At 39.4% G+C, this 22,678-nt stretch overlaps 1 protein-coding gene and 1 pseudogene across 3 annotated transcripts in view; one reads left to right on the top strand and one right to left on the bottom strand.

Moving 5' to 3' along the window:
- The window catches only part of PCCA (propionyl-CoA carboxylase subunit alpha), a 403,499-nt gene that overhangs the window by 205,911 nt on the left and 174,910 nt on the right, over positions 1-22,678 (top strand). For all 3 annotated transcript variants that reach the window (XM_045869658.2, XM_045869657.2, XM_064585924.1), the window contains 2 exons: positions 3,852-3,962; positions 15,716-15,824. In XM_045869658.2, the coding sequence (XP_045725614.1) occupies positions 3,852-3,962; positions 15,716-15,824 (220 nt within the window). The remainder of the gene's footprint in view (positions 1-3,851; positions 3,963-15,715; positions 15,825-22,678) is intronic.
- On the bottom strand, positions 14,843-15,228 carry LOC123839868 (ubiquitin-ribosomal protein eL40 fusion protein-like; annotated as a pseudogene).

The raw sequence follows: 22,678 nt of genomic DNA, 5'->3' as shown, positions 1-22,678 counted from the left end.
AGTGGTATAAATAAGATAGAAAATTATTTACTAATTTTTTTTTTTTTTAAGAAGGGGGCTTGAGGGGGAGGGGCGGAGAGAGAGGGAGAGAGAATCTCAAGCAGGTTCCACTCCCAGCACAGAGCCCAACATGGGGCTCAGTCTCAAAACCCTGAGATCATGACCTGAGCTGAAATTAAGAGTCAGATGCTTAACCACTCGGGTGGTTGAGAGTCGGATGCTTAAGCCACTCAGGTTCCCTGAAAATTATTTACTTCTCATTTAACTGTCTGGCTGGTCTATGCTGATGGGGCAAGTTTGTGTCCTGTGGTCATTCCAGGAGATACACCCCTTCCCCCTCCACACCCCTGTCGTGTTGCTCTGCTACACCTTCATTTCCAGAGCTGAGTTCCTGTCATATCAAGAAGCCCATAGGAAGAGGGAGGAAAGGAAGCCCAAGCAATTCTTTGCAAGTAAGTGAGGCCGGAGTTGGATGCGTTGCTCTACCTTCCAGCCCCTCGTCTAGGAATTAGTTTGTCAGGTCCAGCTGTAAGACATATAGGTAGAGTCTGTGTCTGTGGGGTCTTTCATTCTGCTAAGGCAGAACATTTAAGGAAAAATGAAAAGCACATTTTAGGGGAAACCCACAGGTTGCCATATTTTTTAAACATATATTGCTAATTGTAATTTCTATTTTACTAAACTTTAGATAAATGATTCAGTCTCTCTGGATCACGATGTTCTTATTTTTTTATTTTATTTTTATTTTTTTTTAAGATTTTATTTATTTATTTGACAGAGAGACAGCGAGAGCAGGAACACAAGCAGGGGGAGTGGGAGAGGGAGAAGCAGGCTTCCCGCCGAGCAGGGAGCCCGATGTGGGGACTCGATCCCAGGACCCCGGGATCGTGACCCGAGCCGAAGGCAGACGCTTAACGACTGAGCCACCCAGGCGCCCCACGATGTTCTTATTTTTAAATCTCCTTTCTCCTTGTAATTTTCTTATTCTGTGACTGGTTCCTGAAAGTTCCCCCAAAGCAGGTGCCATACTGTCATATGCAATGTTGGCTCTTACTTTCTTTCCTGTGATGTCTAATTGCACATGAGCAGTAGGTGTAGAGTCAATGTTGATAGGTAGCGATTAATTCGCTCAGAGTGTCAGCATTGCTGAAAACCTTACAGCAAATGGGAGCAACCTTTTCTGGGAAGGACTAGAGAGTTAACCACTTCGACTTCGTGGGTCACACAGTCTTTGTAGCACATACATCGGATGTAAACACAGCTGTATTCCAGAAACACTTGATTTACAAGAATAGGGGGCAGTCGGATTTGCAGGCTGAGTTTGCTGACTGCTGCCTATTAGGATGGCTGTGTCTTGTGGATAGAAAGAGTTGTAAACTCGGAGGAACGGGACTCGTGCAGGATGTGAAGCTGGAAGTTAGGGAGAGAGGTTAGTGCGGAGACTCCTGATGGAGCACAACTGCTGTCTGATGTGTATTAGGTGTGCGCTGTCTTCTGCTCTGCATCCGTTCTCTTGTGGAAGGATCACAGTGAACACAACATTAATGCACCTTCCTGAGTGCCTGGCATTGCCTTAAGCGTTACCTCATGATGATAATGCAAAATAGGTTCTGTTGGGATCACCATTTTACAGATGACAGACTAAATCTTTGAGAGGCAAAATCGCTTCCCCAAGGTGAGGGGTAGATCTGGTGCTTGAGCCTGAGGGTCTGATTCTTTGCTTACTTGGGAATAATTTTTGTGAAAGTGAGCACTCTGTAAGACTGAAGCAAGATCAGAATCAGGCTTTCTGGGTTTGTTATGCAGCAGAATGGTATAGATGAGGAAGTGGGATGAGGAAATTGGAAGGAATTAGTAAACCTCACATTAATGCAGCACTGTCATGCTCTAGTCCTTCTCCTCTTGCGGAAGCCTGATCGAATTCCTGCTTCCCTTGGATTTGACATGCTCTCATCCTCCCTTTTAGTCCTCTTTACATCTTTGTGATATGCATGACCAAGATCAAATACTCTCTTCCTAAAGTCCTTCTGTCTCACAGAACTCACCCAATACTGTTCGAATCCTTCTTGTGGCAGTTACCTATTTTTTTTTTTTTTTAAGATTTTTATTTATTTGAGAGAGAAGGAGAGAGAGAGCACATGAGAGGTGGGAGGGTCAGAGGGAGAAGCAGACTCCCTGCTGAGCAGGGAGCCTGCTGAGGGACTCGATCCTGGGACTCCAGGATCATGACCTGAGCTGAAGGCAGTCGCTTAACCAACTGAGCCACCAAGGTGCCCGGCAGTTACCTATTTTAACTTTGTAGGAGTCCTTGTGTATTAGGCTCAGTGTTTCTGAGTTTCCTATTGGATCACAAGCTTTTCTCCCTTACCTTCCCCTTCTTTCTTTCTCTTTTTCTTTCTTTCTCCTCCTCTTCTACTGATTGAAGTATACTTGACATAAAATGAACTTCTCATATTTAGAGTATTCAGTTGCATGAGTTTTGACATATGTGTCCATCTGTGAAGCTATCACCACAGTCAAGATACTATCTTTTAAACGTATATTGCTATTGTATCTATCTTTCCGTCACCTCCAAAAGTTTCCTCATTGCCTTTGCAGTCCACCACCTTTCTATCCCTGTCCCAGTGCAACCAGGTGATCTGCTTTCTATCACTATATGTTGTTGAGACTTTTCTGAAATTTATGTTAATGGACTCCTACAGTAGTCTTGTTAAATTCAGTGTAATTATTTTGAGATTCATTCTTGTGTATTTTAGTAATTCATTTCTTTTTATTGCTAAATAGAATTCCATTGAATGGACAAATCACATTTTGCTAATTCATTCATCTATTGATTGACATTTAGATTGTTTCCAGTTTTGACTATAGCAAATAAAGCTAATAACTTTTGTGTATAACTGTTTGTATAGATATGTGTTTTTATTTAACTTGGGCAAATATTTAGGAGTGACTTGTCTGAGTCGTATGTGTGAGTATATGTTTAACTTTCTAAGAACCTACCAAGCAGTTCCAAGGGATTGTGCCATTTATATCCCAACCATGGGGTGTGACATTTCCGTTCTCCCACATCCCCACTGACGTGCTGTTTCTGTCTTTTAACCTTTAGCCACTTTAATTTGGTGTTTGGGGGCATCTCGTTGTATTTCTTTGATGATAGTGATGTGCAGCAACTTCTCATTTGTATATCTTCTTTTGTGAAATGTCTGTTCAGATCCTTTGCCCATTTTTTGCTCTGTTATCTTACTGTGTTTTAAGCATTCTTTATATATTCCAGATGCATATTTTTTTGTCTGATACATATGTTGTGAACATTTTCTCTCAGCTTGCCATTTCATTTGCTTAACTGTATCCTTTGAAGCAGACTTTCAAATTTTGATAAAGTACACTTTTTTTGTGGCTCACGGTTTTCGTGTACTACCCAAGAATCTGTTGCCTACCTCAAGATAATCAGAATTTTCTCCTGTATTTTCTGTAAGTCTTATAGTTTTAGGTTTTACATTTGATTTGTGATCCAGTGTGGGTTAATTTTTGTGTATGGGTCTGAGTTAGGGTTTTTCTTTTTTCCCAAATGGGTATCTAGTTGTTGCAGTACCATTTACTGAAAAGACATTAATTTCCCTATTGAACTGACTAGGCAGCATAAGCTTCTTAGGTTTGCATTTGGTGTTTTATTGCTACCATAGCTTCAGACATTTTTTGTTATTACTTGAAGTCGAGGAGATGAATAATCTTGTCTGGTTCTTGCATGGTCATAAGACACAGATTCTCTGGATAGTAAGAGATTTCTAACTGACTCGTTCTCTAATTCAATCTGATATCTTTTTCTTTTCTTTTCTTTTTTTTTTTTTTAGGAGTTACACATAATATTGCATTACTCCGAGAGGTGATAATCAACTCACGCTTTATAGAAGGAGACATCAACACTAAATTTCTTTCTGATGTGTATCCTGATGGCTTTAAAGGTTTGTATGCAGTGAAGTATTTTACTGTATTAAAGTTATTACTTTTATACTTTATTTTAATGTATAATTTTTCTATTTTGAAATTAAGGCCTTTAGCCCATACTGTACTAGATTTATTAACATAGAGTATCCTAGACTATTGACATTCGTGATTTTGAGTATTCATGAGTGACTCATGAATGTGCAATAATCCATCATTTTGTTGAGTGAGGAATTCAACTATGTGGAATGTGGTATGAGTCCAGTGTTGAAGTAAAACATGTAGACAGAGCATTAGCCTACCTGATCTTCTGGTTTCTGAAAGCCAATTCAAATTTGTATTCCCTGCTGCTACATTATATGGGTATATGCAGGAACTCTAATGATTAAAACTTTATGAAAATTAGCACTAAAAATTTCAGAATACCACATGCTATTCCTATTAATGAAAATGAAGATGTTTAAGAAGATTGTTTTTATCCATAAAATGAAGCTTTTAATAAAGTAATGAGGGGAATGTGAAATTTAGCACTCTGAAGTTACCTGTGAGTGTTTCCAGTGGTAGAAAAATTGCTCAAGTGAGAGACTGAGAAAACCCATTAGTGAGCATTAAAAACGTGGTTAAGGGGTGCCTGGGTGGCTCAGTTGGTTGAGCGACTGCTTTCGGCTCAGGTCATGATCCTGGAGTCCCGGGATCGAGTCCCGCATCGGTCTCCCTGCTCAGCGGGGAGTGTGCTTCTCCCTCTTCCCTCCCCCCCTCATGTGCTCTCTCTCTCTTTCTCTCTCTCATTCTCTCTCTCTCAAATAAATAACATCTTTAAAAAAAAATTAAAACAACAACAACAACAACAACAAAAAAAGTGGTTAATATGTGAGATAAACCAATAGGACTTCCATGTGACTTAATGGAAATGTTATTCCAGTAAAAGCCAGAAGTATCTGCATATGTTTCTGATGAATTTGGGGATATGTGAGGATGAGATTTTTCTCTCACAAATGGCAAGGGTTCTTTAGATCCATTTAGAGTATTTTAGTGTGTAAGATGACTCAGTCATATTAGGGGCTGTGTATAGATTCAGGTCAACTCCATGTATTGGGCTTTTGAATACATTTACAAAGCAATTTCTTAGTTTAGATTTTACAGAACAGGCGCCCCAATGTTCCACGTTCTCAGGAGAACTCAGAAATTTACTTAAAAACCTAACATTGCCATTTTCCAGGGTAAACTTAATATATTACATTTCTGTTTTGATAGGGCATTATCAGCATGGACAGTCTAATTCTCTTAATGCTCATATAAAATAGGAACAGTTTTAAAAATTGTTATAAGTTGTTAGAAGGACGATTATTTAATCTCAGCCTTTATTTTACATGTGAGGAAACAAAAGCTCAGAGAGCGTGATAAGGCTAAATGGCCAGTAATATAATAAAGTATATAATATAAAATACAATAAATGGCCAGTAATTGAACATAGAGTTTCCACCTCCCCCTGTTTCAGTACTCGTTCAGTTCTGGTAGGATTCAAAATAATAAATCATACAGGTTTTTAGAGTATGCTATATATTGTTTTAGAATGCCTGTAAGCACTCCAAAAATACACACCTAGCTTGCCATTCTTAATGTGGACCTCTTACTGTCTTCCCTCATATTATTTTCATGTCTGTTCTTCTCTGAATGGCTACTGTCTCTTGTTCTTCCTATCACTCTCTTTCTCCCTCCCTGTTTTTCCCTAGAGCAGGTATTTGATATATTAAACTGTATCATCTTTGATTGTTTGATATATGTGCCTGAAAGAGACAGCAGGAAGTGGCCACTGAAGTTAATCCAGGATCTTCTCCATATGTTTGAGGCCGGGTCATTTTGCCCCTTTGGGATTACCTGTCTGCTTCCCATCTGTCCAACTATCCTAGGCACTGTTCACAGGCAAGTGCCTGTTTTTATGACTGCATTAAAATTTTCTATTATATATGTTTATTATCCTGAATTTATTTGTAGACTAGGGCAGTGTTACTAAAGGTTCTAAGATTGACCTTTGGAATGACTGTGCTTAAAACTAAAACATAGACTACACAGGAATGTGTTCTTCATATATACTTACTAGATTCTAATGTTGAAATGCTATTGTTCCTTGATTCTGAAAAATAAATGAAAAATGGGGAAGATAATATTTTGATTTTGGAATAAAGGGAAAATGAGGAAGAAGATATTTTAAGAACTATCATTTCAATTGGCCTGTAATGAGCACTTTGGACTCCTTTCTCTGCTGCCTTGCTACAGTGTAACCTCTTGCTGCATCAAAGGAAATGATCAGAATTAACTTTTCTCTTCTGGAAAGTTGCATATCTTTAGTAAAAATTTGATTCAACACAAGTAATATACCATTAATTACACTTCTCTCTTTACCATTAAATGTAGTCACTTATTTCTATACCTTTAAAAGTGGTGTAACCAAATCAATGTGAGTTTGCTCCTTGGTGAGTCACAGATAGAAACCACATCAGGTGGAGTTGTCACGCAAAGGATACTTTATTTGCAGCAAATAAGGAGATCACGGGGAGTAACTTCCAAAGCTATGACTCTCTGAGCATGGGTGCATGGGTTCCTATTATTTAGGGTTAGGATGAATATTTAAATAGGGAGCCTTGTCATAGTATGTAAAGATGGGCATAAGGTCACGCATGTGCCATAAGGAAACATGCCTGTACATACATTGTATATTACGTAAACGAGGCTTGTGTTCTTCCTTTGGTGGAGATTTTAGTACAAAAAAGTAAGGATAACTGTCATTCCATTGTCCATCTGCTCAGGTTTGAGTCCGGGGTTGATTTCAAACTGGTCTGGGTGGTCTGGCCAGCTGGAACTCTTTAGGCAGTCGTTATTGCTTGAGGGCTAGTTTCGGTTTCCATCACAGGATTTTATGCCTGTAGAGTCTTTTGTCTGAGTTAAGAGAGAAACTAGAAAGAAGAGTGTAAGGAAAAATTTGGGCCAGAGGTTGGTGAGCACAAACAGGTGGGCAGTAAAGATCATGTCTTGGGGTCTAGCTGGTGATAGTGGTACTTTGATACTTGGACTCCTGTGTTGCCTTTGAGTCATTAAAGTCACTCAACGAATAATTGCTGTAGGCTCTCGAAGAAATTGAAAAACAAATAATGTATTTTCCTTGCACTTAGGAGCTTATATCACAAGAGAAATAAATATGTAAAGAACTAACTACACTACAGGACAAAATAAGTGCTAAGTGAAGATAGAGGCAAAATGTCTGGAGCCCAGAAAAAAAAGTAACCAATTCTGATCAAGGGAATCAAGGTTGACCTCAAGGATGAGGCAGTATTTAGACCATTGGAGCTCCTCTCCAAGGACTCTTCTGGGGCACTGCTGCTCATCTCTGATGAGATGCTGATTGTTGGAAATCAGCCTTGGAGAAAGTACTTACAGTAAAGAAACTGCAAATTCTGCATACTGGTGTGTTTCTCTTCTCTTCATACCCAAGTTGGTTGTTAATCATTTACCAGCAAACTGGTGCCTAATCCTTTGACATGACTATTGAGAGCAAACAGAGCCATGAGTACAAAGGAAAAGGATTACCATCTAAGGTGGAAGACCTCAAGGAATCCCCGAGGATGGGAGGTGTTTTAGAACTCATATGAGAGTCAAATGACTGAGCTTACTGAAAAATAGTAAGAAAATTTAAGGACATTAAATTAGAGGAGAAAGACTTTAATGAACTAAGAACTGATTTTTAGAAGTGTTTCAGCAAAGTGAAAGGCAGGATGGCCACTTCTAAGAACCAAATTAGTGACCCTAAGGAATAAATGGAAGTTTCTCAAAATATGTAGTAAAAAGGTAAAGTGAAGGAAATAAGGCGTGAAAGCAGAGATGTAGAAGGAAGACCCGAGAGATTTTGTATGTACATAATAGTTCATGAAGAGAAAATGGATAAATGAAGGTTAATTTTAAAAGTAATAATCGGGTTTTTTTTTTTTTTTTCTTTTCACTGTTCTTAAGAAAACCTTGAAGTGTCATTGGAAAGATTCGTTGAGTTTCAGACAAGATTAATGATAAAAAGTAGCTCTTGTAGGCATATCAAGAACAAAACATTTTTAAAGCTTCTAGAAAGAAAAAAGAAACACCAAGTCATATGCAGAGAATCATCTTCAGACACCATATACTGGAAATGAGAAAATCTTAAGATATCTACTTCATTAGAAAGAACTTGACCCAAGAGTACTATACCCAACTAACATATCCTTTGCTTCTCAATTATGGAAAGAGATTTTAGAATAAAAATTCAGAAATATATCATTATATATACCTTTTTTGAGGAAATAACTGAAAAAAGTGTTTTAACCAATTTGAGGTAAAGATGACAGGTTAAATATACACATTTTGGGATGCCTGCGTGGCTCAGTGCTTAAGTGTCTGCCTTTGGCTCAGGTCATGATCCCAGAGTCCTGGGATCGAGCCCTGCATTGGGCTCCCTGCTCAGCGGGGAGCCTGTTTCTCCCTCTGCCTGCTGCTCCCCCTGCTTGTGGTCACTCTCTCTCTGACAAATAAATAAAATTTAAAAAATAAAGGGCGCCTGGGTGGCTCAGTCGGTTAAGTGTTTACCTTCAGCTCAGGCCTGGGATCGAGTCCCGAAATGGACTCCCTGCTCAGTGGGGGGAGTCTGCTTCTCTCTCTGCTCCCACCACTCATGCTCTCTCTCTCTTTCAAAAATAAATAAAGTCTTAAAATATTTTTTTCCCAACCTTTGACTTGCTTTTATTATTTATTATTTTTATTATTTATTTAAAGTAGGCTCCCCACCCAATGTGGGACTCGAACTCATGACCCTAAGATTAGGAGTCACAAGCTCCATTGACTGAGCCAACCAGGCACCCCTGAATTTAGTCTTTTTTTTTTTTTTTAAAGATTTATTTATTTATTTGAGAGAGCGAGAATGGGAGAGAGAGAGTACATGAGAGGGGGGAGGGTTAGAGGGAGAAGCAGGCTCCTTGCTGAGCAGGGAGCCCGATGCGGGACTTGATCCTGGGACTCCAGGATCATGACCTGAGCCGAAGGCAGTCGTTTAACCAACTGAGCCACCCAGGCGCCTCTGAATTTAGTCTTTTAAAGACGCAAGTCCATGAGGACAAAAAGAAGAGGTAGCATTCTGGAAAATGAAGAGCCAAAAGATGATTCTTAACTGACTTAGCAACTTAAGAAAGTTGAATCCAAAGCTGACAACGTGAAAAACTGGGAAATAGCTCATTGTCACCATGGAACCCTGCAGGAGTCTTAGCCACTGTTAGGTTCAGATAGCTTGGGAAATTCCTGTAAATAAGACTACTGGTCTAAAATCTCTGGAAGAATTTCTCTATATTCCCTCCCTTACTCTTTAGAGGAGGGTGGTTCTTCTCCCATCTGGAAAAAGCTTTGAGATTTTTCTCCATAGAGAATAAGATGCCCTCTACACCAGAGGACAGAGGATTGAGTGAGTGTGGACATACTGAATGTGGTGATGCCCCCTCTCCCAAACGTCATTCCCCACTTGGTTCCCAAAGTACTGGCAGGCAGTCAGGCAGGTACTCACAGTCACAGTGGTAGAATATTCTTCTCTGAGAAACCTAACTGGCCATAGAGAGATTACCTACAGATCCCCCAACACATGAAGCCTACACATGAAGCAGATGATCAGCAAAGCCACATCCCCCGAAGAGAGAACAGGCATGGCTCAGGATCAGGTATCTGTCAGCATCATTTAAGACAACACTAGATTGGAAGGGAGGCACCAGATGACTGTTAAAAATAGATGACAGAACTAAAGCCACTTAAGAGACTCAGATCAGGCTTCTTAAAAACTGGGTCATGCACATGGGGGTGATAATAGCACAAGGTTTACAGAGGTGTATCACAGACCTGGTGGGTGCTACTCTGTGATGTGACCTCCATGTAGTAACCACCAACTTAATGAGTAACGGTGGGAGAACCTAAACATTATTTGGGGTTTGGGGCTTTTGTTTGAAATCCCCCCCCCAAACATACACCCCAATCCCCACAAAGGCTACGACGGTGAGGACTGATTGTGAGGAGGAAGTTTTTCTCCTTTCTTTCATATTTACTGAATCTGTTAGGTTAAAGGTAGTGGTCTAGGGTCTTGGGATACTGAAAACTGTTTCAAAAAGACTAAGGGTTTTTAAATTAAGAGCTGTACCTTTTTCCAGCCTGTCTTCGCCAGAGAGTGCAGCAGAGATATCAAGCTGTAATGCTCCTGAAGGTTTCAAAAGATGGATTTGAGAAACTCCTAGAACTCCTCTCAGGCTAGGGCTCGAACTTTGAGGTGGAAGTGACTTGCTGCTGTTGAGCACATCTGCCACTGAAGTGTGAGGCCGTGTCTGTCCTGTGTGCCTGGAGGTTCTCGGGGTTTCTGCCACCTCACTATTCCGGCCCCCCAGACTCCCAGGATCATGCTTGTGAATCTTCTCAATCAGGGTTGGCAGAGGTGAAAAACAAATGTCAGGTTGCAGCGTTCTCTTGTTTACCTTCACACTTGACAAAGGGATAGGAAGAATCCGGAAGTATTTAAATACACTTTATCTACATCCCAAAGTTCTAGGTGCTTAGGATTCCTCAGTCAGCAAAAAGACTTGCTGCCCTTGTGGGGGTTTCATTGCTGGGAGATAACAGGCAGCAGGTGTTCTCAACCCCCTCATCGAGACTGCAGGTTTTCCCAGATGTGGACCTGCTCACAAACCTTAGTGCCGTGCACTTGCCGTCGCTTGTGCAGGTAAAGCTGGGAATTGAATGCAGGCATGTCTCCATTCGGTGCCAGACTAGCACACCACCCCAGCCTGAGCTGCTGCCCTCTTGCCTGGACTCTGAACAGCCTTCTCACGGACCTCCTTCCTCCCACCTTTGCACTTTCCAGTTCATCTTCACTCAGTAGCCAGAGTTCATTTTTAGAACCAAATCACACCTTCCCACTTACTTTGAAAGCCCTCAGGGAGTGTGTGGCTACACAAATTGCAGTATATTCATGCCAAAGAATACTTCCTAACGTTCAAATGTTAGAAGCTGCTGATTCGTTCAGAAACACTGGTGAATCTCAAAAATATTATGTGCAAAAGAAGACAGACACAGAAGAGTACTATCTGGTTCCATTTATATGAAATCAGAAAAGAATTTAGTTGCTTGAGGCCAGGGAGGGAAAGCAGGGTAGAGGTCTTGATTGGAGAGATGCAAGGGAGCATTTTGGAGTAGTGGAAAATTCGAAATAGACGGTTGTGATGTTTTATATGGACATACCCATTTGTCATATCTCTTGAATTGCACACTTAAATGGGCCCATTTTGTATGCAAGTGGTACCTCAAAGCTAAAAAAAAACCCTAAGCTTGTTAATGGTATCCATTGCAATTAGAAAAACATAAAAACTGATGGCTTACCAGAAAAAAAAAAAATGCTAAACAGGTGTTTGTAAAAATTCAGTTGCCTTTTCTAATTAAAACACTCTGAAATCAGAAATAAAATTAAACTAAATTTGATTAAAAACCTACTTACTGAAAATGAATAACAAACATAATTTTAAAGGAAATGCTATGAAAATTTCCCTTAAAGTCAGGAACAAATGAATTCTATAAAAGGACCATTATTATCAGTCATTGTTTTAGAGGATCAAAAAGTCCAAAAAAAGAAAAAAAGCTCATTTAAATATTTTAAAAAGAAAACATTTTCTCTTCTTCTATTTATAATTTTGTCCCTAGAAAACCCAGAAGATACTACTAAAAATTTCTAGGCTTACTAAAAGCACATTTGGCAAGGTGGCTGAATTCAACAAGGTAAGCATGCAAAGTTAGTGTCTCTTCTTTTTGTTAGTAAGAGCCAGCTTGAAATGAAAATGGAAAAAAGCCAACCCTGTTCATATTAACTGTAGTATCTTGTAAAATGGTGGGGAGAAATTTAATAGGGAAGACATAGAACCTATATGATTCTGTAAACTGTAAAATCTTGTCGAGGATAAAGAAGTAAGACGCGAAGAGATGGAAAAACATAGCAGTTATTGTTTGGGGACTCAAAAGGATAGGAGTGCCAGTCTTTCCCAAACTGATACACAGATTTTATGTACCGTCAGTTAGATTCACAAGGTCCACTACCTTAAGTGATTAAAAAGTTTATATGTATTCATAAATTTCTGAAAATAGCCAAGAAAATTATGAAAAATGATAAAAATTGGCCTTTTGTGTATTAATATTTATTGCTGAGCCTCTCTAAACAATATGATGTAAAGTGTGAGAATGGAAGTCCTTGAAAACAGAAAACAGAAAAATGAATAAATATGTCAGTGTAATGGAATAGGGAGCTCATAAACAGAAATTAGTATATGTGGGAATTTTGCCTCTTACTTTTTATGAAATCTTAGCCCCTTAAATTATGTCAAATACAAAAATGAATCCCAGATAAAGACTAATTATAAGACATAAAACACAAAAACAATTGGAATAAAATTGAGGAGTCTAGTTACTACCTAGGGATTGAAGTGATCTTTTTTAAAAGATTTTATTTATTTATTAGATAGCGAGAATGAGCGTGGGGGCGGGGCAGAAGGAGAGGGAGAAGCAGACTCCCTGCTGAGCAGGGAGGCCAACACAGGGCTCGAGTCCAGAACTCTGAGATCATGACCTGAGCTGAAGGCAGATGCGTATCCAGGCACCCCTGAAGTGATCTAAAAAGATTTTTTTTTTTTTTTTTTTTTGAGAGAGTGCATATGCACGTGAATGGGGGTAGGAGGGCTGGGCAGGGCAGCAGGAGGGGGAGAGGGAGAGGGAGAGAATCCTAAGCAGTCTCTGCCCAGCATGGAGCTTGATCTCAGGACTCTGAGATCACGACCTGAGCCGAAATCAGGAGTCCAGTGCTTAACCGACTGAGCCACCCAAGAGTCCCTCAAAAAGATTTCTAATGAAAACTAATGGGGCGCCTGGGTGGCTCAGTCGGTTAAGCGACTGCCTTCGGCTCAGGTCATGATCCCAGGGTTCTGGGATCGAGTCCCACATCGGGCTCCCTGCTCTGCGGGGAGCCTGCTTCTCCCTCTCCCACTCCCCCGCTTGTGTTCCCTCTCTCGCTGTCTCTCTCTCTGTCAAATAAATAAATAAAATCTTTAAAAAAAAAAAAAAAAAACTAATGATATGATAGTGTTATGTAAAATGTTGTGTCTCTTGCAAAATGCTTAGCCCTAATTTAGCATTTTTAAAAAATTTTAATTGGTCCATAAACTTGAAATTGAAAGCTGTTGTGAAAAAAAAATTAGTTTTCTTTTTAAATTATTATTGTGTGGTCAGTGTCCATTAAATGGCTAAAACGTGGATTTTTTTTTTAGATTTCATATGTCAATTGCAAATTACTTGTTGAAATTTCACATTTGGACTTTTTGTAATTTTAAAAAATTACTGTATATTATACCTTGGAACCTATAAAAATAGCAGATATATTTTTTAAAAACTAAAATAAGTTTTTTAATATATGCTATTATATGCTATAAGCATATAATATTGAGCCACAGTATGATTATATAACCCCTAGTCACAGACTACCTCTGCATGGTTCTGATACTAGACAAAGCCCTTTACATTTTAATGTCTGTTATTTCACAATTTGTAAATGTTACTGTTGTTAGAAAAGAACTAAAATAAACTATCCTTCCATTTTTTTGTGTGTGCAAAAGAAAGTGATTATGATGATGAAAATCATATTCTTATTAGAGATGGTATGAGAAATATATCTTGTGTAAAGAACTTTGAAGGAACTGTAGGTGGTTAGCCTGGAGAATTGGAGATGTATTAATAAGGAATAAGGCAGCTGTCATCAGTTTGGCCCAGTTGAGCTCTAGGCACTGATTTGTATTTATTTGTTGACTGTGTCTAGCACAGAAGGGTTAGTTTTGTAGTTGGTAGAGCATACCATATATTGATCACTCTGATCTTCATCTCAAACCCAAGATTCAGCAGGGCCCCTTTCTGCCTTGGACCAGCTTTCGGGTCCAAAGGGGTAGGCCGGATTTGAGTCTAATCTAGTTAGAACAACATTTGGAACATGTATTACCAGACATCAGGACCAGCTGGGCCAGAGATTTCAGCAAGGTAAAAACCAGAGGGCATAGTAATGAAGAACGTTAACATTCAGAAGGAGTCCAAAGTTAGAGCCAGGGTAGACATGTCATGGGCATCAGGCCATAGGAGGACAACAGGAATCAAGGCCCCTCTGATTTGAAATCAGGAGTAGCCTCATGCTAGAACCCATTATCATAAGATTAGTTATGGTGGGCAGGGTGTCTAATTGCAGTCTATATCCTTCAAGATTGGTAATGTACAAGTGTAAGAAAGAAGAGAATTAGAAGAATATAATTATTTGGTGTTACTTCAGATTGGAAAAGTTGGGTGGAAGTCACAAACAGTCTGACTCAGTATGAGAAGTAACAGTCAAATGATTTAGAAATCTTTGGAAGAGTTTTCAGTTTGTAAGTGTTGGAGTTTTATAGATCCTAGATAACCATCTGTCAAACAGTACTGTAGAAGAGACATTTGTACTGCATGGAGGTTGGAGTAGATCGTCACTTTTTGTTTGTTTGTTTTTTTAGAGAGCATGTGCATGCATGTGCATGCAAGCGTGGGAGGGTTGGAGGGGCAGGGGCAGAGGGAGAATCCTAAGCAGGCTCCATGCCTGACTTGGGCTCGATTATGAAAGTAGTTTTGACCTTACGGGCCCCCAGAGGCTCTTGGGGACTCCCAGTAGTCTCCAGGCTACACTTTGAGAATTGCTCTTTTTTTTTTTTTTTTTTACTGCTCCAATCAGTGAAAGGGAAACTTTATTGGGCCTTGGAGCTCGGGCAGGAGGCCGCCCTGCGGAAAAGGAAGAGCCAGTGGAGGGGCTTTATTTGACCTTTTTGGGGCGCAGGTTGTTGGTGTGTCTGCACTTCTTGCGGCAGTTGACAGCACGGGGGTGCAGGCGAGCATAACACTTGGCGGCAGATCATCTTGTCGCAGTTGTATTTCTGGGGTCAGCTGGCAGAGGGAAGGCTCGATGATGCAGAGGCGAAGCACCAAGTGCACCAAGTGCAGGGTGGACTCTTTCTGGATATTATAGTCTGACAGAGTACAGCCATCTTCTAGCTGTTTGCCCTCAAAAGTCAGACACTGCTGGTCAGGCGGGATGCCCTCCTGGTCTTGGATTTTGGCTTTGACATTCTCAGTGGTGTCACTGGGCTCGACCTCAGGGTGATGGTCTTGCCTGTGAGGGTCTTCACAAAGATCTGCATCTCTGCGTCTGCTGGTGCGAATCCGCAAGGCTGCCGCCACCAAACTGCTCCGCCACCTCGTTGAAGAGAAAGAGGGTGGCGGAACCGAGAATTGCTCTTACAGACTATGTTTTGAGAAGACTGAGACCAAATTTTTGTAATCCTCATATAGGGTAATTATGGGATCATATGAGATGTTTTCATCACTACTTAAGTGTTGCAGACAATCAGGAACTTCTCAAAGCCTATAAGAGTGTGATTTAATCAGCCCATTGAGGGGTCTATTACCGAATTTCCAAAACTAGTTGATAGATCCCTCTTGGATTTTTTTTGTCTTATTTGAGCAGTCTTGCTCCCTCTCCTCCCCACTGCATGCCCAGTGCCTAGGACGATACTAGTTCCATAATAGATGTTTGATAAAATATTGATTTGCCTGACTAATAGTTCTATAAGATAAAAGCACTGGGTACTAACATGATGTATGTGATTGATTGATTGATTTCCCTTAGGACACAAGTTAACAGAGAGTGAGAGAAACCAATTATTGGCAATAGCATCATCATTGTTCGTGGCATTCCAGTTAAGAGCACAACATTTTCAAGAACATGGAAATGCAAGGTATGTTAGATCATTTAAAACAGCATAAATGAGAGGAAAAACACTGATAACCTAATCAGAATAGGAAATAGCTAATAAAAGATGTGACTGATCTTAATTTTTAATCTTGTGTTTGGAGAAGCATAATACAATCACACTGTTTAAAAATGATATTGTTTCTATTTTTTCAAATGATTTTTTTTTAATTCAGATAAAAAGGATCTTGGCCCCTTTAACTTGGACATTATTAGAGGTAAGAAGATATTCTGAAACCTCATGGAATATCTGTTTAAGCAATTTGTATTCTGTTTTATAACTTTGTTAATCTTGAACAAAGTTTTAAAAAGTGTTAGAGTATAAAAAATTAGGATTGACTCTGAGCAGTTAAAATATATATATATACCTATATATATGAGTTTTATATAAACTCATAAGATACCAGAAGGAATTAACACCAGGTTAAGTTAGTTATTTGTGAGCCCTAAGTATACTTTTTAGCTTCCTAGTAATGTAAGTGAAAGAAAAAACATGCTTTATACCAGGGCAAGCAGAAACAAAGTCAGCATGACATTAATACCTCTAAATGACAGGATAACTTACTATATATGTCTGTGTTTTTGCTAGCGTAATCCTGCTTTAGCAAGTACAGTCTATTTATTACTTGCTAGAGTGATGTTGTTGATAAAATTGTGTCACTTCAACTTCTTTTCCATTCTTTTTGCTTTTCCACAAGAGGAAGAACAAAGATAAAAAGAAAAAAGATGGCAGGTGACTGAGCAGCTCTGATCAGAAACTCAGATTACCCTTGAAGAATTAGGTAGAGGAAAAGTAAATAGGGTTTGGGCTATATCTTAATGGCTAACTGGTTTTACTCAGAAAATCTTGGAGTAATTGGTACTCTTCATTTGTTCTCATTCTCAAGAGAATGTATAGGAAGCTTAATGTATGAGTTTTTTTTCCCACTTTTTTTTTTATTGAAGTATAGCTGACACACAGTGTTACGTTAGTTTCCAGTGTATAACGTAGTGATTTGACAGACAGCTCTTCACTTTATGTGATGCTCACCATAAACATAGTAACCATCCGTCATCATATAACACTATTAGAGTACCACTGACTATAATTCATATGCTGTACCATTCATGCGGACTTTCCCATTCCATAACTGGAAACCTGTACCTCGTCCTCCCCTTCGCCCATTTTGCCCCTCCGCCCCTCCTCAAACCCCTTCCCTCTGGCAGTCATCGGTTCTCTATATATATGGGTCTGTTTCTGCTGTTTGTTTTGGTTTTTAGAATCCACACATAAGAGAAATCAGTGGTATTCGCCTTGCTTTGTCTGACTTATTTTACTTAGCATAATCCCTTCTAGGTCCATGCATGTTATTGCAGATGGCAAGATCTCATTCTTTTTTATGGCCAAGTAATACTCCCTCTCTCCCTCTCTCCCTCCCCCTGCCCATCTCTCTGTGTATATAAATGAAGGAAATGGTCATTGTAAATAATGCTGCCGTAAGTATAGGGGTTCATATATCTTTTTGAAGTAGTGTTTTCATTTCCCTTGGGTAAATACCCATTAGTGGAATAATGTATGATCTTTTTTAAGCTATGATTTGATAGATGTTTAGGGAGAGATGAGAGATTATAGAATATCAGTACATTACTGAATGACTGGAAGGAGGAGGAGAATGGGCAGTAAAGACATGAATCTGGTTGGTTTTTCCCCCTAAAGTTGTGCTGACCAGTGTGGTAGCCACTGGCCATGTATGCTTACTTTAATTGAAATTTCAGTTTCTCAGGCATGTTCAGTGCCACCAGCCATTGCCGTACGGTGGCTTGTGGCTACTGAATTGAGCAGTAGAAAGAACCTTCCATCGTTATTATAGTTTGTTTCCATCAAACTCTGTTGGGACAGGGATGTTTAGGAGGTGCATGTGTCTAGCTTTTGTTTTAAAACGAGAATCATACCTTGTATTTTTTCTTTTGATAAATATAGTATTCATATCTTGATTACCTTCAGATTTTTTTTGACCTTGATCATTTCTGAAGTCCTGAGTGTAGCTGATGATGAACTGGTTTGATCTTTAAGAAATGTATTCAGGTCATTTTCAGAGAGTGCTGACTTGCCACTGGGAAGAATCTGAAAAAGGTTTAAAAAGGAAAAGAATAAAAATTACCTGTAATCCCACAAACTCTTCAGTAAGCACTTTTTCGCATTTTGATGTATTCCCTTCTAAGTATATGTGTGTGTGTATATTTATAGAGATACATACATGTAGCGTATATAAACCTTACATAGAGTCATACTGAGAATATAGTTTGAATTCTGTTTTTTTAATTGTAGTATTACGTTGCAAATATCTTTTATTCCCTAGTCTTTAGAAGCATATTTTAAATTTTCATTGCAGAATTTAAAACATGGCAAACTTTTGCTCTTCAAAAGATACCACTGAGAAAATTATGAAACAGTATAGCAAATGGCAGAATGTATTCAGAGATATATAGATATATATATATAAATATATATATAAGGGGCTTGAGTCTGTAATGTATAAATAATTTTTAAAACTCAGAAATAAGCCAGACACCCTAATAAAAAAATAGAAGATCTTTATTAAAGAAGTTATATGAATGTGACAAATTCATGAAGAAGTTTTTCAGCGTTGTCAGGGGAAATACAAATTAAAATCACAGTGCTCCACTAACACACACCAAGTAAAATGTACATTAAGTGGTAAGTGGATAAATAATTGTGCTATATCCATATAATGGAATACTATTTAGCAGTAAAATAGAAAGAAGTACTGGTACATGCATCACCATGCAAAAATCTGAAGAGTAAGTCACGATCAGAGAGACAAACCAGTTCAAGAAGACTATATAATCTATAACTTTATTGGAAATTTCTGGTAAAGGCAAAAGTACAGAGACAGGAAGAAGATCAGTGGTTCCCTAGGTGCAAGTGTTGCTGTCACAGAATCACATCTTTATACATTCTGTGCCCCGAACCATAAACCATAAACCAGTAATTATTTTAAATGTATTAGTTTCTTAAATTATGTAGAAAACAAAATGTGGGTATGAAACCAAAGGTAAAATAATACTGGCTTTTATAATGGCTCATGTGTTTACCTTTACTGAGGCCCTTATTTATTCATGTGGCTTCCTGGTACTGTCCAGTGCCCTTTCATTTCAACCTTGCAAGACTGCTGCCTGTAGGGCAGGTCTGGTGGTCACAGACTGCCTCAGCTTTCGTTTATCCGGGAATCTCTTAATTTCCAGTTTGAATGTCTTAATCTAGTTTTGTTGTTAGGATTCTTGGTTGACTGCTTATTTTGGTTTCTTTTCTTCCTTTTAACACTGAGTATATCAGCCTACTACCTCTGGACTCCATAGTTTCTGATGAAAATCTGACAATCTGTTGAGAATCCCTTGTATGTGATGGTTTGCTTCTCTCTTGATACTTTCAAGATTTTATCTTTGGCTTTTGAAAGTAATGTATCTTGGTGTGGGTCTTTGAGTTCATGTGACTTGAGTCCATTGAGCCACTGTTGGTGGGAATGCAAGCTGGTGCAGCCACTGTTGAGGGTTTTTTTTTAACATTTATTTATTTATATATGAAAGAGAGGAGGGAGAGCATGAATGGAAGTGGCAGAGGAAGAGAGAATCTGAAGCAGACTGCATGCTGAGCATAGAGCCTGACACAGGGCTTGATCTCAAGAACCTGAGATCATGACCTGAGCCGAAACTGGGAGTTGGCTGGTTAACCAACTGCACCACCCAGGTGCCCCAAGCTTCTTGAATGTTTATATTCATACCTGTCATCAAATTTGGGAAGTTTTCAGCCGTTATTCAAATATTTTCTCTACCCCCTTCTCTCTCTCTCTCTTTCTGGGATTCCCATGATGTGTACATTGCTTGGCTTTCTGGTATCCCACAGGACCCTTAGGCTCTGTTCGTCTTTCTTCAAACTTTGTTCTTTATACTCGAGAATTTTTCTTGTCTTGTCTTCAAGTTGCTGATTCTTCTGCCTGCGCAAATCTGCCTTTGAAGCCTTCTAGTGAGTTTTTCATTTCAGTTATTGTACTGTTTAGCTCTAGAATTTTTTAATTTCCTTCTAGGTTTTTTTTTCTTTTTTTCCGTCTAGGTTTTTAATCTCTATTTTCATTTTGTTTACATATTGTTTTCTTGACTTTTTCCATATCTTTCTTTAGTTTTTTTGAGCATTTTTTTGAGATTTTATTTATTTATTTGACACAGAGAGAGAGCGAGTAAGAGGTAGAGTGCACGAGGAGGGAGAATGGCAGGCAGAGGGAGAGGGAGAAGCAGGCTCCCTACTAAGCAAGGAGCCTGACCTGGGGCTCGATCCCAGGACCCTGGGATCATGACCTGAGCTGAAGGCAGATACTTAATGGACTGAGCCACCCAGGCACCCTGAGTTTTTTGAGCATCTTTAAGAGAGGGTTGTTTTAATGTTTTTGTCTACTATATCTACCAGTAAGTCTTTTTCATGGTCATATTTTGCTAATCTTTTTTCCTTGAGAAGGCCATACTTTTCTGTTTCTGTTTCTATATATGATTTGTGATTTATGTTGTTGTTGTTGAACACTGGACATTTGAATCTAATAATGTGGTCACTCTGGAAATCAGATTCTCCTCCTTCCTCAAGGTTTACTCTTTTGTTGTTGTTGTTGTTGTTTTGGCATGTTGGGGGCTGTCTCTTACCAGTGATCAGCCTGAGGTATAAATGTAAGGTCTTCCCAGGTATTTTCTGAGCATTTCCCTGTCCATGTGTGTTCACTCTCCAATTTTCCTCATAAATGCAGCCATTTTTGAATGTCTTAGTCTTTAATGTCTGGCTTCTGAAAGGGGAAAAAAGCAAAAAATGAAGGAAAATGGGGGAACTGACCCTTTAAATGCCCTGGAAGTCACTTCAGGCAGAGGGAGTGGGGCTCACAACAGTGGGAGGAGGTGCAGCTGCAATGGGTACCCACCTTTTTTCCTGAACCTCTGTGATCAGAACAGGAATTGGGTATCATAGCACAGATCCCCAGTATTTGGAAGACAGGTCCTTTTTCTGCCCACCCTGGCTTCCACAGGCTGTGTGTAAGCTGCTTCAGGAACACATGCACAGCTTCTTGCCGCTGGCTGGGGATGCAGGGATGAGTAGCTGCCACTGGACTAAGAGCTGAAATTGACCAAATTGATCGCAGTTTACCATCCATCTTTTCCCCTGAAATTTTTAAGCTGGACTGGACTGGAGTTCTAAACTAGTAATCAGAGAAATCCTGCCAGTGTAATTGTCATCTAGGTGGGGAGACATTCCTGGTGCTTCCTAGTCTACCATCATCCGAGAATCCTCCTCCTCCTCCTCTATATATTACTGTTGAATTCATTAGCCTTTTTTTTTTTTAATTTTTAAAAAAGATTTATTTATTTTAGAGAGAGCATGCATGAGCAGGAGGGCAGAGGGAGAGGGAGAATGAGAGAGAATCTCAAGCAGACTCCCTGCTGAGTTCAGAGTCTGTCATGGGACTTGACTCAGGGCTTGATCTCACGACCCTGAGATCATGACCTGAGCCGAAACCAAGGGTCCTCTGCTTAACTGTGCCACCCGGGCGCCCCTCATTACCCTTTAAAAGTTGGAAAAAATTATATTAATGATATATATGGGCCAGAAATTCAGTTATGTAGATAATTGTGCATGTCTTACCTATATAATGATTGTTTTTCATGAGTTTATTTTCTGTGGCACTTATTTATTTAGTAAACCAGCTTATTGTGAAATAGGTACTATCCATGACAACAGAGATCTGTAACATCTAGCAAAATATATTGATTTGTTTGACAGTATAATCTTACTTAGGTAAAGTGAATCTAAGTTATTTTTGCTAGTTTGCTGAAAAGGTCTCTGACATCAAAGCTAATGTTAGGTGATCGAATCTTTACATTTTGGCTTAGGAAGCGTGTTTTCATTATTGGCTTGGGAATGGAGTCTAAGAGTCAGCCTCCAGGTGTGGCTGCACATTGCTCAGTCATGGGTGTGCTCATGTAATGTTTATGCTTCCAAATCCAGTAGCCTGCAGCCCTTCCTTCCTGCTGATCTTATTTTCCCAGTATCTCTATGGATTTTACTCTTTCATCATTTATGGCTTGGAAAAAGACACTGATGATACATACCCATAGTATTTGGATAATAAGAAGATAGCAGTGCATTTTAGAAAAAAACAAAACAAAACAAAGTTAATGTCAGAAATAATAGCAATTTTTTTTAGGATGACCGTAAATAAATTTGGCAAACACAATTAAGTTTTTACATAAGTACATGATAATTATTCCAAAGCACTAGTATTGACAGAAATGAATCCTTGAAAGTGGTGTTAAACAATCACTTCATGTGATTTGAAGCTAAAGTGATTTTGTCAGCATTGCGGTTTGGTTTAATAATTTGTTGCACTAGGGGCGCCTGGGTGGCTCAGTCGGTCAAGCGACTGCCTTCAGCTCAGGTCATGATCCCAGGGTCCTGGGATCGAGCCCTGCATCGGGCTCCCTGCTTGGCAGGAAGCCTGCTTCTCCCTCTGCCCCTCATCCTGCTTGTGTTCCCTCTCTCGCTGTGTCTGTCAAATGAATAAATAAAATCTTAAAAAAAATAATAATAATTTGTTGCACTAATAGGTGATGATGAGAAGAAAAAATAGTCAAGGAAACAATTTCAGTAATCTTTCACTTAGTTTTGCTCAAGATGCCTGTTTTCCTTAGATCCAAATGCTGTTCACAGGTCAGGAATGACTTTTCTGAGCGATGCCCTTTCATGTCCCCTTCTGCCATCCCAGGCTTCTCAGGTGCTAGTGAGAAGCCCATGTGCTAAGCTACACT

This window comes from Mirounga angustirostris, unplaced genomic scaffold, assembly GCF_029215605.1.
Source record: "Mirounga angustirostris isolate CCGP_5_RB_7025 unplaced genomic scaffold, mMirAng1.0.hap1 SCAF_3, whole genome shotgun sequence".
In the NCBI taxonomy this organism is placed as follows: domain Eukaryota; kingdom Metazoa; phylum Chordata; class Mammalia; order Carnivora; family Phocidae; genus Mirounga; species Mirounga angustirostris.
Note: the sequence above shows the minus strand (reverse complement) of the source record. Positions and strands in the feature narration are given on the sequence as shown.